The sequence below is a fragment of the Barbus barbus genome (assembly GCF_936440315.1).
Source record: "Barbus barbus genome assembly, chromosome: 21".
NCBI lineage: Eukaryota > Metazoa > Chordata > Actinopteri > Cypriniformes > Cyprinidae > Barbus > Barbus barbus.
In genome coordinates this window covers 28,577,392-28,592,346 of record NC_136749.1, presented here as the reverse complement: position 1 = coordinate 28,592,346, position 14,955 = coordinate 28,577,392, and the positions used below count along the sequence as shown (strand labels likewise).

The 14,955-nt window shown below is 36.2% G+C and overlaps 1 protein-coding gene across 1 annotated transcript; it reads left to right on the top strand.

The window, feature by feature from the left end:
* The first annotated feature begins 6,586 nt into the window (after nucleotides 1-6,586).
* LOC306887706 (free fatty acid receptor 3) lies at nucleotides 6,587-9,768 on the top strand. The gene is made up of 2 exons (XM_079445671.1): nucleotides 6,587-6,632; nucleotides 8,299-9,768. The coding sequence occupies exon 2, from the start codon at nucleotides 8,327-8,329 to the stop codon at nucleotides 9,308-9,310; it is 984 nt and encodes a 327-aa protein (XP_079301797.1). The 5' UTR covers nucleotides 6,587-6,632; nucleotides 8,299-8,326; the 3' UTR covers nucleotides 9,311-9,768.
* Nucleotides 9,769-14,955: the final 5,187 nt, after the last annotated feature.

Here is a 14,955-nt window from a genome sequence, read left to right as displayed (position 1 = left end):
ACATAATATTTGGCCGAGATACAACTATTTGAAAATCTGGAATCTGAGGGTGCAAAAAAATCCAAATATTGAGAAAATCGCCTTTAAAGTTGTCCAAATGAAGTTCTTAGCAATGTATAGTACTAGTCAAAAATGAAGTTTTTATATATTACGGAAAGAAATTTACAGAATATCTTCATGGAACATGATCTTTACTTAATATGCTAATGATTTTTGGTATAAAATAAAAATCGATCATTTTGACCCAAACAATGAATTTTTGGCTATTGCTACAAATATACCCCAGCGACTTAAGACTGGTTTCGTGCTCCAGGGTCATATATAATCTGAATACTTGGTCTCACTGTAGCAGATTTTGAACAGTCGCAACATTTCCTAACTCAGTTATCAGAATTTATTGTCTCTCTGTCTATTATTACACTTGAATGTCACAGTTTTGTTATTCACCTGGCAACTACACTGTGTCTGTGTCAACTTTTTTAGTGCAGGTGGGAGGACGGTTGAACTGCATTTACTGCTCAAATGATTGGCTCGTACAGGTATGTTTTTCCAAGAGCAAAGATGGCAGGATGTACGTTGCTTTCTTTAAAGGCTGCATTTGCTAGTCAAGCCACTCCCATTAATATTAATGGAAATGCTAACAAATAGATGTGCATTCTTTAAATAAACAACTTCAAAGATTGTACAGCTTTGCTTAAATGCTTTTTTGTGCATTGCATCGCATGTGCGTTTCGTACAGTTTTGCTTAAATATTTTTTGTGCATTGCATGGGATTTTGCATTCTTCAGAGCATTGCCATCACACCCTGCAAGTTTACTAGATAACGCCCATAAATATCTAACATATTTATTGCTGCTACTGTATTATTCTGAGAAATGTTGTCAACTTTAAACGTGAGTTTGTGGCTTCGCTGCCCTACTTCTGCTTCAGCAAAAGCTGCATCTCTTTTTAGACTTGCGACAGCATCTACAAAGAGCTCATCTATCGAGACGGCAGAGGCATCTGAAACAACACACACATTCCTGTAGCGCGATACAGGGGGAATCCAGGTAAAGTGGGACACTTTCTGATCATTTTTCATTGGCTTTTATAATATGTTCTAGAGGCATAAAAATAAAGATCATTATAAATATTTCCACTGCACAATACAGATAAATAGGCAATATTAAACTTGAATGCTTCCTCAAACACATATCACAAAACTCCAGGAGTGACTGGTAAACTAATACATGCAGTTCATTTAAATGCATTTCAATTTAGATGTAATAAAATGCTAAATTTAACACTTAAATATATTTGATTTCACTGTTCTGTAAAACACAAAGATTTAAAAATGTTTGTTTTAGTCTACACTAAGAAACTCAGTGGGGTCCAGTGTTGTCTGGATGTTGTTCAAATATATTTTGTGTTCCACAGAAGATAGAAGATCATATATGTTTGACATAAAGGCGAGTAAATCTTGACAGCATTTATATTTTTAGGTGAACTATACCTTTAAGAGCAAATTTACATGGTCTTACCTGGTAGGGGACTCATAGTACAGAATTATTCAAAATGAAACAAAAATGTCCTTATAATCAGACACAGCTATACATTTTCATATATAAAGACCCAATACTGTGAAAAATTAATATTAAAAACATTTAAAATATTGTGGAAATATTTTTAATTGTTTCTATAATTGTTTATTTATTGTAATATTTTTATTATATATTTATCAAAATGTGCATTTATTTTTAATCTTATTTTAAAACATTTTTTTTTCTCTTTTTATATTAAACGAGGCCACAAGATGGTGCTATAGATGAGTCACTGTGAAAAAACATGCCTCAAGAAACCTTTAAATTAACCACACAGATCAGATAAAGTTTTGAAAGTCTGCATTCCTGTTTTCAGACCAATAGAGATTTTTCATCAGATTTTAATATTTTGGTTTTTATTTTTTATGTTAAAACCACAAATATGTCTCATGGCAGCAATATACTTGTGAAAACACTATGTGCTCAGCTCTGTTTAAATGCTCAGTGTGTTAAATAAATGAGCTCATTTCAAATTTGATGCCTTCTACAGGTCTCAAAATAGTTGGTACAAGGGCAACAAATTTCTGAAAAAGCAAGAAATTTTGAAAAGATTCAGCTGGGAGAACATCTAGCAACTAATTAAGTTAATTGACATCAGGTCTGTAACATAAAAGGGATGTCTTAGAGAGGCAGAGTCTCTCAGAAGTAAAGATGAGCAGAGGCTCTCCAATCTGTGAAAGAGTGCTTAAAAAGATTGTGGAATACTATAAAAACAACATTCCTCAATGTCAAATTACAAAGGCTTAGCAAATCTCATCATCTACAGTGTATAACATCATCAAAAGATTCACAGAAACTGGAGAAATCTCTGTGCATAAGGGACAAGGCTGAAGACCTTTGCTGGATGCCTGTGGTCTTCGGGCCTTCAGATGACACTGCATCACTCATCAGCATGATTCTGTCATTGACATTACTAAATGGGCCCAGGAATACTTCCAGAAACCACTGTCAGTAAACATAATCTGCTGTGCCATCTGCAGATGCCAGCTAAAGCATCAAATTTGAAATTAGTTAATTTTGTGCATAAATTGTAAAATTTCTCAGTTTGAACATTTATGTTATTTCTATTGTGAATAAAATGTGATTTGAAAGTCTTTTACTTTTCATTTTATTCAAATTTAAAAAGACGTTCCAACATTTCCGGAATTCAGGTTGTAGTTTTAAATTTTTTTTTTAATTAATTTCAAAGAAAAGCAGTTAACACTACAGCTATAAAGATAAAACGATAACCTCAAAGAGGAACGATTCACTGCGAAAACAATCATTGCCGCCATATTGAAGGGTCGTTCCAAACCAAAGTACCCAAAACGGGCCACTTCAAAGGGCCCTTCGGAATGAAGGATTTCGAAGGGTACAACTAATGTGAACAACATCATTCTTTCCATGATGACAACGTCTCCATATGGGGACGGGATGATGACGCAGAAGGGCACTTCAAGAAACGGTTGTTTAGTCCCCTACACCCTTCAACCCTTCTAAGCTCTCACTGTGGAAGTTAAACCCTTTGAAGGGATTAGGGCATAGAGATAAGGCCTTCTGAATGGACTGCAGGGTATGTCTAGCTGATGAACTACAGAAACATTGGCAGCCAATCAGAATCCACCCTGCTTCAAAGCGTGGCAGCATTTAAAGTGGCAGGCGACATACTGGAGCACATACAATATTAAAATAAAACATTATCGTCCTTTATTGTGGCTATTATATAGTCATCGTTCTTGGTGTGAACGTGTCTTCAATTTGAAAGAATTGAAAATGAAACCCCACAAACATGGCAATAATGATAGAGGAATGCTATTGTTGTAATCATTTTAAGATATTTTTTGTCATTTATTTATTCATAAAGGCCTGTTCACACAAAGTACGATATAACGATAAGGGTAATTTTAAAAAAGCGTTCTAATTTTCAAAGAATAGTAGAGCTCACACCACAGCTATGGCGATAACTATACAAAGGAACGATATAGTTTTACTCACTTTCAGATCGATTTTTTCCAACTAATTAACGACATATAAACTATTACAGCCAATCAAAATCCTGAAAGCCTGAAAGCATTCAAAGCGGCAAACGACAAAACTGCAGCATGGGGTTATATTATAATGGACCGTTATCGTTCTTTAGTGTGGATGCTATAGTTATCCTTCTTGGTATGAACGGGCCTAAAATGTGAAAGAATAGCAGATTCAACATGACAAACAACAGCGCATAATAACAATATTATTGTACTCACGATAGAAACACTAACAACCAATCAGAATCCATCCTGCTTTAAAGCGCGCCAGCAATTTGGGAAGTCGTGGCCTAATGGTTAGAGAGTCGGACTCGTAATCCAAAGGTTGTGGGTTCGAGTCTCGGGCTGGCAGGGATTGTAGGTGGGGGGAGTGAATGTCCAGCGCTCTCTCCACCCTCAATACCACGACTGAGGTGCCCTTGAGCAAGGCACCGAACCCCCAACTGCTCCCCGGGCGCCGCAGCATAAATGGCTGCCCACTGCTTCGGGTGTGTGTGTGTTCACGGTTTGTGTGTGTTCACTGCTGTGTGTGTGCACGTTGGATGGGTTAAATACAGAGCACGAATTCCGAGTATGGGTCACTATACTTGGCAGTATGTCACTTCACTTCACTTCAATTAAACTGCCGTGCGCTTAAAACAAACAGTTCATCAGTTAGCGTGGAAGCTAATATAAATATTGTTATAGTTATCGTTCTTGACGTGAACGCACCTTTAGTCTGATTTTTGCAAAGAAATAGCTGATTTTTTCTTTCTTAAGTTGTGCAAAGCGCTTATTTACATCAGTAGGCTAATTCTGCTAATTTGAAACTTTAGCAAACATCACCAAAAATACAGACATGCCTAATGACATGGTGGTCGCTCAGTATTGGTGATGTCCTGATCTTGATGAGATGGTTTTGCTGAAGCACAATTATCGGCTCAATCAGTAGTCCACGCGATGTTCAGGTAAATGGCATTCAGTCGTGTTTTGATAAACATTGTGCTGCCCGTTCACAGACTCTCACATGCAGCAGATTTCCGGGTAATTACAGGGCGAGATGCAGAACAGGGCAGTCTAATTATCACATAGATTCATCTTTCAGCACGTGGGACAGACCGTATCTGCTGAAATGTCAGAGGAGGCGGTGCTGATTACCACAGTCTCTGATTAAACGGCAGGCAGCGATTCATTGTGACATGATGAGTCTGTCACATGTAACTTCCTCTCACCTTCATTTCTGAAGAGGCTCTCAGTGGCTTTTGCTTGTCAGCGTGACATGAAGAGCTTCTGCCATGTGTCTCGTCACAAATTCATACACTGTTAGAGAAGTTCTGTGGGCTTTTGCAAGGTTGGTTCATCCTGTAATGAAAATTTTGACATTTCAAACCTGTAATTTTTTTTCTTTCTTTCTTTCTTCTGTAGAACACAAAAGGAGAAAGTTTGAAGACATCCTCTTTCTCGTGCAATGAACACCTAGTAGGTCAGAGTCTCAGATATTAAGTCTAAGATATTTTTGATATATCTTATATATATCAAAAAATATATCAGATATTTTTATTTCATCAAAAATATCTTAATTTGTGTTCCGAAGATGAGCAAAGGTCTTACAGGTTTGGAACGACATGAGGGTCAGTAATTAATGACATACTTTTTCATTTTTGGGTGAACTATCCCTTTAACCAACAATATTACCTACCAATGAGCATTACATTTCTTACAGAATTGATTAATCTTTGTAAACCTCATAAAAATACAGCAGTTCAATGTTAGTTCATGTTAGCTTCATTAAAGAATATTAACAGGTACAACGTTAATAATGTATTAGTACATTATGAAATTAACATTACAATCAATAAATGCTTTAGAAGTATTTTCATAGTTAGATTTATTGTAAAATAGTTGCAAAAAAAAAGCAAAAAAAAAAAAATTATTAAACATTTTAATTTATAATTTTTTTCAGTTATTGTTTTGGATAACAACAACAACTTTCAATATGTGCATGCATAAATGAGATCAGACGGAAGGAATGATTTTAATTGAATATTAACTTAAATTAAGGTCTGTTCCTTGCATCCAGCTATCATATAAGTTGAATGTAGAGCACGAGTCATATGAGCTAGTTTTATGGTGTTGATTCTCCACAGCTTCGGTCCTCTTTTACTTTCACAGTACGGAGGAGTGTAAACGTTCGGCCTAACTTTGGTTTTACACAGAAGAAGAAACGTTATGTGGGTTTGGAACAACATCAAGGTGAGTAAATGATGACCTGTCAAACTATTTCTTGAACTTGTGCTTGGATTTGCCTTTGGTTAGAGTCATTTCTCTCAGCTGTCAGGCTAAACACAATTAAGCCATAATTTCTAGGAAGTCTAAAAAAAAATGCTTAGTTCTAAACATGAATGTTAACACATTTATCTTAAAACAACATCCAGTTAGAAGCCAGATATATTGAACGTGTGAAATGTGTAATTGTACAGTATTGCACAATCCTGTGTTGCCCTCCATTGTACAATCCTGAGTTTAGGAAAAGAGGAAATGTGCAAAGCAATAGAGTATCCCATCACGTCTCAAACATCAGCTTTGTTTTGACTGAAATAAATTAAATATATAAATATGTATTATTATTATTGTGTGTGTGTGTGTGTGTATGTTTAAAATAAATAAATGCAGCTGAATTAATTTTCAGCTGTTTTGAGAGAAATATATTATTATTATGTATATAAATGTATGAAATAAATACATGTAAGCTGAATTAATATTCAGCTGTGAAATATTTCTAAATTAAAATTAAAATTTTAATATTTTATTATATAAATATATGATATATTTTATTATTATTAATTTGTTTGGACATTTACTATTATACATTATTATAATGTATATCTGTGTGTGTGTTTAATGATTACACTTGGTATAAACGAGGAAGTAAGTATTGCTGCTTTCCTGTTTTGTCACTATAGGGGTGTGTGTGTCACAGTGACCTAATTATAAGAAGCATTATGTTTAAGAAAAAGTGACATTGTCACTTCTGAGTCTGTGGTAGTGGACTGACTTGTTTAAGGTATGAAATCATTCTGCTTCTTTCATTTTGTTTTGTTCATGATTGTAGTGTGTCATTCCTTCACCGGCTTTAAACTGGTACATGATACTTTGGAAGTTTATTTAACAGAAATCATTTTATAAGACTAACACAAGCATTTTTTTGAATGTTCAAAGGTATGTTAACTCATATCTTCAGTAAGAGTTCACAGAGGGGTCTTAAAGGAGCTGAAAACATCCCTAAAAAAGGCCCCTAAGTACCTGACAGATCATAAAAATCACTATGAACTTTAGATTAAAGTGGTCAGGTTAGATTTGGAGAAATCTAGAAATGAGCTTCCATGTTCAAAATCACAGCTTGTGATCAGTTGGGTATATATACAAGAAGACTTGAATTGCTATATTTAGAAATAATTAATCATTCTAGACTGATTTTGATGGGGAGTGCATCTTCAAAAATAATAAGAAAAAAGCTCAAATATAAATTTTTACTCTGAAGACTTTTTCTGAATGCAGAAAACAGAAAAACCTGGAAAATTCACAATATATTCTATAGTATAGAATCTATATCCACAGTATATTCTTCACTAATCAGACCTCTTTCAGCAACCATAAATTAAACAGTTTAATCAAAATCGAAATTTACCAAACATTTTTTTTTTTTCAGATTAATCAGATTTTAGTTATTGTGATTATTATTTGATTAAAATCTAGAAATATGTTGCAATAATTCTAATATTGAAAAATAAAATAAATGTAGTATTCAATAACAAAATTCTATTTGATTAAAATAAACTAATTATTTGTATCATTTTTAGTACAACTGTATGCAATCCCAATTCAGACGTTAAACCAAGATTTATTTTGGCAGGTTTTTTTTCAACATATTATGCAGCCCTAATGTAAATGTTTTAGTTTGAATATGCATATCCAACGAATGACTGTTTGATATTTTTCTGGTTTGAAAAAGTCACCAAAAACTACTATAAACCTAATTTATTGACAGATGATAGCCATAAGAACCACATTCCTCACCTCTCCAAGTGTTTTGCAGAATCATTTATTAGAAACATCTAGCTTGCATGATGCATTTCCTGTGCTGCGTTACCTAGTTAGAATTTGACTCCTCACCCAGACATACTGCATCCTGAATGTGTCACGTAGAACTCTGTGTAGTTTAGTCAGACTCATATATTTTGTGCTGCATTTTTATTGGCATTAATAAATTACCTATTTTTTTAACTGCCCTACAGCTTTTGTTGCTCACACTTACAGGATAGGTAAACAAAAAAATCTTGCTTCTTCAAAAACAATAATTTACCACAATCTAGACTGGTCTTATAAAATTTTCTCCTGCAAGTCCGTGCAAAATGAGGGAAAGCTGTTTATGTTGTCACTTATCAGTCAGCTCGCAAATTGCAACTGTGTATTAATTTGTGTCAGAATGCAATTTTGTGAATTTTAATAGGACATATAATGACACACCAGAATCATTCATAAGTATGGCTATTTTTTTTACTTTGATCTTTCAAAAATAAAGGTTCTTTAGTGGCAGCTATGGTTCCATGAAGAACCTTTAACATCTATGGAACCTTAAAAGGTTCTTTATAACAGTTATGCACAGTTCAAATGCACAGGTTCTCTCAGGTAGTGTTCTTTTGACAATATCAAACCTTTTTCTTTTACAGGTTTGCATCATTGACATCTACATTGACGATGGTGTGGACGGTGCCTCTGAGTAACCTGGTGTTAGCGGTCTATGGATTCACACTGATCACAGGCCTTCCCGCCAACGTCTTGGCTTTCTACACCTTCTTGAAGAAGATCCGCCAGCGCTCCACCCCGATAGACGTGCTGTTACTCAGTTTAACCATCTCTGACCTGGTCTTCCTCTTTTTCCTGCCGTTTCGCATGGTGGAGGCGGCCAACATGAAATGGACGCTGCCTTACTTCCTCTGCCCGCTGTCGGGATTCATCTTCTACTCCACCATCTACAACAGCACCTTCCACCTGACGGCCATCAGCGTGGAGCGCTACCTCGGTGTGGCTTTCCCCATTAAATACAAGCTCAAACGCAAACCCAGAAATGCATTGATAGCCATTGTCATATTCTGGGTGGTTTCAATGGCGCACTGCAGTATCGTCTACATCATGCAGTACCACGATCATTCAAACCCCAACTTCACCGATCCATCCAATCGTAACACCTGTTATGAAGAATTCAGCACCGAACAGCTCAAGATCCTTCTTCCGGTTCGCCTGGAGCTTTTCACGGTGCTCTTTCTCATGCCGTTCCTCATCTGCTGCTTCTGCTACATCAAATTCATCCACATCCTCTCCAATCTGCCCAACATCAACGCCAAGAAGCGGTATAGAGCCATCGGGATGGCATTGGGCACGCTTCTGGTCTTCATTATCTGCTTCATGCCCTACAACATCTCGCACGTGGTTGGATATGTAGGCAACTACAGCCCCGACTGGCGAGTGTATGCGCTGCTCACCAGCACGTTTAACGCGTGCCTCGATCCATTCATATTCTACTTCTCTTCTTCAGCGCTTAGAGGAACTTTCAAGAATGTCTTCCAGGAGCTGTCAAGGCGGCTGCTCATGCTCTGCTGCCGCTCGGCTCTCTATTGTCCTCTGTTGAACTGTTCGAATACAGAGGAGAAAACTCAGACCACGACCGACAGCTCTCTGTAACATCACAAGATGCAACGTAGAGTTTGATTCGATTGACCTGCGAAACATGACATCAGTATTAGAAGAGCACCATGTGGGCCAGTATTTTTCGGTGTTTTCTTCAAACTGCACATGCTGATCAGTACAAAGCAAATGAACGTAATTCTGATGCGCAGCTTAATGGACCTGTATAATGGACCACTATTACTATGGAGGTTCCAGTATTCTTCCCATTCATTTTTCCCATAGGGATTTAAAAAAAGCACTGGAAGCTGTGAATCAAATCAACCAGCTATGAGGGTGATTTAAACAGCATTACAAACTTTAAATCAAATCACCTTTTATTTATATAGCACTTTTAATAATACAGATTGTGTTAAAGCACTTAACAGTATCAAACTGGAGGATAGAGTGTCAGTAATGTATAATAATAAGATTAAACACTCAATTTTCAGTTAAAAGTATTTCACTTTAATTTGAAACAAAATAATTTAAAAATTAGACAAAAAGACAAAGGTACAAGATTTAACGACTTTATAGAGGGAGAACTACCTTGAAGCATTGTGAATTACATAATCGAATTTAACATGATGGAGAAGTATAAAAATATTAATTTAATGTGCATATAAAAAAATATGCATATATGTATGTATGTGTGTGTGTGTGTGTGTGTGTGTGTGTGTGTGTGTGTGTATGTATACACACACACACACACACACACACACATATACATATATACACACACACACACACGCACATTTTATATGTATGCATAATTATTATTTATTATTTTGATAGCATAGTGAGTCTTCATTACCTCATTTGCAGTGTTTCATGGGAGTTGCCGTTCCCTGCAAGTTGTTTTAATGATATTTGCTCACTGTGACTCGCTGATTGGTGGGATTTTCCGTACAGCATCATGGGTACTATAGTTTTTTGCCACAAATTCAGCAGTTAAACAGTTATTTTAAAAATAAGTAAATAGATGGCTTCAACAAAAGCATATAGCATCGATTAACAACCTTGAATCTCGCAGTAGTTCTGTTTATAAAGGTTTTGTTATCATTCAAAATCAGCTTTTCTATGGAGAAAATGAATGAGTTTTTACTTCTGGAACCCAACTGTTGCATGCTATAACTTATATTATAATATTACTTTTGCATCTATTGGGGTACAACATGCCCTCAACTTAGACTTTCTGGTAAAGCTATTTGACCTTGGTCGTCTTCCTGGTGAAGCAGCCTAAAGCAGGTATTGATATCTGATATTGATCCTAATGGAAAATGCTCAAGCTGGTTCATTGAGTGTTTTCTGTCAGGATCCGTATCATTATCAGGTAAATGCACCTTCAGGGAGCTTATGCTGTCTTTGAACTGGGCATTCAATGTGAAGGGTGTCATTTGTGCAGCACTAGCGGCACCAAATAAAATAATGACATTTCACACTTCCTCAAATTCACACCATTGGTTGATCCAATGTTATATCCTGCCCATTTGGGCCACTCAAACAAGCAGATTGCAAACCAACTGAATGTTTTTACATTTTGCTTTATAATCATCATTTTTGTAAATCACTTCTGCTGCTTCGTAAACTTCACTGCATAAATTTAAATTAATTTCATTAACTTTCTCCTGACATACTATATTATTTATGTACTTCTGCTAATATATTGCACTTATATTTAATTTTATTCTTTAAAATGTTATTGATTATTTTTTTCTATGTTTGTACCCTGAATGATATTTTTCCTTTTATTTGCATTCAAATGTGTTCTTTTATTAAATGCGTTTCAAGTGTATATTACAGTCTTTTGGATGTAAATATGTAATCATTAAATTGTTGTGAATTTGATGAAAGAGCAGATAAGATAAGCTTATTTGGAGCCACAGTCTAGGCGTTTTTTTTCTCACGTTTAGAAAACGGCTTGATGTGTCATTTCTACTAAATAAAAACATGCAAAAAATAATATAAACGAGTTTTTTTATTGTACAAATATAATGAATGAGCATTGAGTGTTCTGTATTCACGTAACCCATTTTCTGATGTATTTGAGGGTATGTTAAAGGTGCTATAAGCCAGATTCTGACTTCTGACAGACTTAAACCATCCACATCCTGCCTTCCAAAGACGTGAGCAAACCTGAACATGACTGACAGGCAGAAAGCGCCTCAAAGTCCTGTGATCGGCTAAACAGTAATGTTACATCACTGATATCGATTCGATTTCTGGATGCTCTTCCATAAGAAAATTCGTATAGCATCTTTAACCAAAGCCTCAAGTTTAAAACAGATTCTAACTCTTCTAACTTGGTTGAGCCATATTGTTGAAACATGCATAGGAAGTCTGAGCAGATGTATTGACTCTGAAATCATGTAAATAAACTTTGTTTTAAAAATCCATGCATGCTATGTTTACATCATCCCAGAACGAATCATGGAATTGTTAGACACGCATATGCGTGACCTTAAATCATGCTAAACCTTCAGCAGTATTTATGTCCCTCTTCCTTACTGGAAAATAAATGATGGACTACAAAATCACGTATCTTAATCTATAAATACAAAAGAGACTGTCACTCGGGGGCTCGCTGTATATGTCATTGTCAGCAGATGTATATTAGGTCTGTGCAGGGCCGTTGCTATAATTCACAGAGTCCGTAGGCTTTAGTGGGCCTCCTTCATTATGAAACATTCCTCGACTCTCTCTGATGACAACACTAGTTTACTTAATATGTGATTAACTTGATCTGTGCTGCATGGTGAAATTATCATCCATCTCTCTCTGTTTTTTGGCATGCATTCGATAGGCGAACCACTTTTTCTATGGCGCAGACACGTAGGAACCGATGTGAGAGGGGGCGACAGAGTAAAGCACAAGGAGCTGCTCGGAAAAAGTTGGTCACAATTAATTTTCAATGAGAGGGCCAAGCGGACGGAGAGCAGGCACAGTCCCATGAAACGGCTTCGGATTTTACAAAGGTAAGTTTACAAAATAACAAATCCTTGTTTAGTAAGTCTTTTGACTTTTTAAGATTATCCAGACATTGATTTTTAGCAATTAATGTGTTTGAGGCTTTTGAGGTTTTAATATTTTAATGCTGGATGTTTTGTGGGGAATTCACATAATGTGAAAGACAACATTTATGTGACTAATCAAATGCTTTTGATGACTTTATTGCTTTTTTAGGGATGGGTGAAATTGATGATGATGTTATGCTCATGGTCATCTCTTTTCTATCTATGATCTGACCAGCTGGGATGAGCTATTAGTGTACAAGTTTGCTGACTCAGTTTGGCTCATTTCGTTCCAGTATAGCCAGTAATAAATGAAGGAACTAGTGAGTTTTTTCCGATACAACCCTAGCAGAATCAGTCATTGTTGCACAATCAAAATTTTAGCTTTGAAACACAGCATTGTCATGTGTAGTAAAGTGTATTGCGCGTCATTGTGAAAGGGATGAATTTTCTACTTTTGGGGGGGGGGTTCTGTGCTGAACATCAGGGCTTTTCCGTGATTTTAGCTACTGAATGAAGAATAGACTTGAAAGGCTGTATTACAATCAACCTGGAAAGTCGAGATTTCCAGATTCTGACTTGGAAAAGTGTAAATGCTGATTTGGCCAAGATGGCAAAGCATGACATCATGTAAACAGAGACTGACATAGCGCATGATAGAAGTTCACTTTCAAGCATATAAAATGGACCAATCCATCAAAGCCGGTGATAATAAAAGCGGTTTAGCAAACGTTTGCAGAGGCAGGAGTGTAAAACACTGTAAATGATCCTCAGGTGATAATCGTACACCTGTAGAATACATGTTTGCTAGGAAATGTCTTTGTTGATAATCGGACATCTGCAAAGTTAACACCGCCTCTATTGGTGATTTGAAGCAACATGTATTGTGAAACACGCTGTATACATAACCATTTTTCACATTTTAGTAATCAACACTCTTAAAAACAAAGGTTATTTATTGGCATTGAAGGCTTCTTGAAGGTACTTTAAAATCATGGAAACGTTCCATTGCAACCCCCCCCCCCCTCCCCCCACACACACACACAAAAAACGTTCTTTAGATTATTAAAAACATTGTTCTTTTAAGAACTGTTCACTGAAAGGTTCTTTGAGGAACCAAAAATAGTTCTTCTATGGCAACCTTCTTTTAGAACCTAGAAAAAATATATTTTTTCCACTATAAGAAATGCAAAGATTCTAAAGGTTCTTTGTGGAACCAATAAGGAACCAGTTTTGTAAGTTTTGCCATTCCAACTTTAAAGTCAGAGATTTCAAGCAGGACATCCAAAACATCAAACTCTGAATGAAATACAGCATTATTCCCAGCCTTTTTAAATGAACTTTCAGAGATGTTTTGGGATTGTAAATGCAGTCACATGGTTCGCATTGAGAGGTTATAGCCTTGATGCCGAGTTTTAAAGTAAAGGAAAGACCAGACTGATTCATTGTCCTCCCAGTCACACTCACATATGTAAGCGCACACCCATCATCTTTAAACACATCTCCCACACACCCTGAAGCAGTATAAATCCCGATAAGACGGCATAGACTTGCTCACATCTACACATACAGCTCCAGAGACTGTGCGCGAGGAGCACGCCAGGTTGGATCCGGTCCACATTTATTAATTTTCCCTTATGAGTGTTAAATATTGAAAATGGAAAGCAAACAGTTGGTGCGGAAGTTGTCAGCAGATAGACCCTAGTCTCTATTGAAAACAAGAGAGGTCCAGTGTGCTTTGCGGTGAGTTCACCTTTTTGTCTCAACATTAGAGCAGGGATGGTTTCGAGCGTACTAGAGTTGTAAAAGTTCCCTTATTGCGTTATTGTCACTTTTTGATGCTTGCGTAACTCTCCTTTTCCTTCTTCATAAAGCGTTTAAATACTTCCTTTAGACGTATTCCTGTAATAACGGCTAATTCTGGTCATCATCAGGCCGTTCTGTGCTTAATTTGGATTATAATCGTTAGGACTTCTGCAGAATGCAATGCAATTTAAACAAAGTAAAACATGTTGAACGGAGCCAAGAGTTTTATACTTTTAAATCATCATATTCGCCAAAATATTTATGCAAGGAGTTGGGGATGTGTTGATCTTTGGCAGAGTTTTCTGTGGGTGCAGATTCCAGGCCTGGTCTTAATATACAGTAGTTTTATAGAGTTAAGTTATTGTTTTACAGTTTGTATACCATCACAGTGAGCACTGTTTGATCTACATCAAGGGTGTCCGATCTTGCTCCTATAGGTCCACTGTAATCCTTAATAAACTCTCCTGAACCTGCTAGCCAAGGTCGAGTCATTTATTTGTAGTGCTTTTCACAATACGTGTCAAAGCAGCTTCACAGAAAGTCGTAGTGTGATGTCTATAATTCCTTAGCGCTTTACCATAATGCAAGTTTTAGGGCTGGGTGATAAGACAGTATAAAATGATTAAGTGATCCTCCAGAGTTTAGATCTAGCTATATTGCATTTATAGTGTTGTCTAGCGCATCTGTGCTGCAGTGGTCTGGAACACTTCTGAGCATTCAAAGCCAAATAAGTGATTTAAGGTTGGTCAGTTTTTGATATTTAAATATTAGTTGTTTCATTAAGAGATTTAAATATTGGTCTAATGTGAATTTATTTTCCAAATTTAATCAGAAGTCATTTAATCC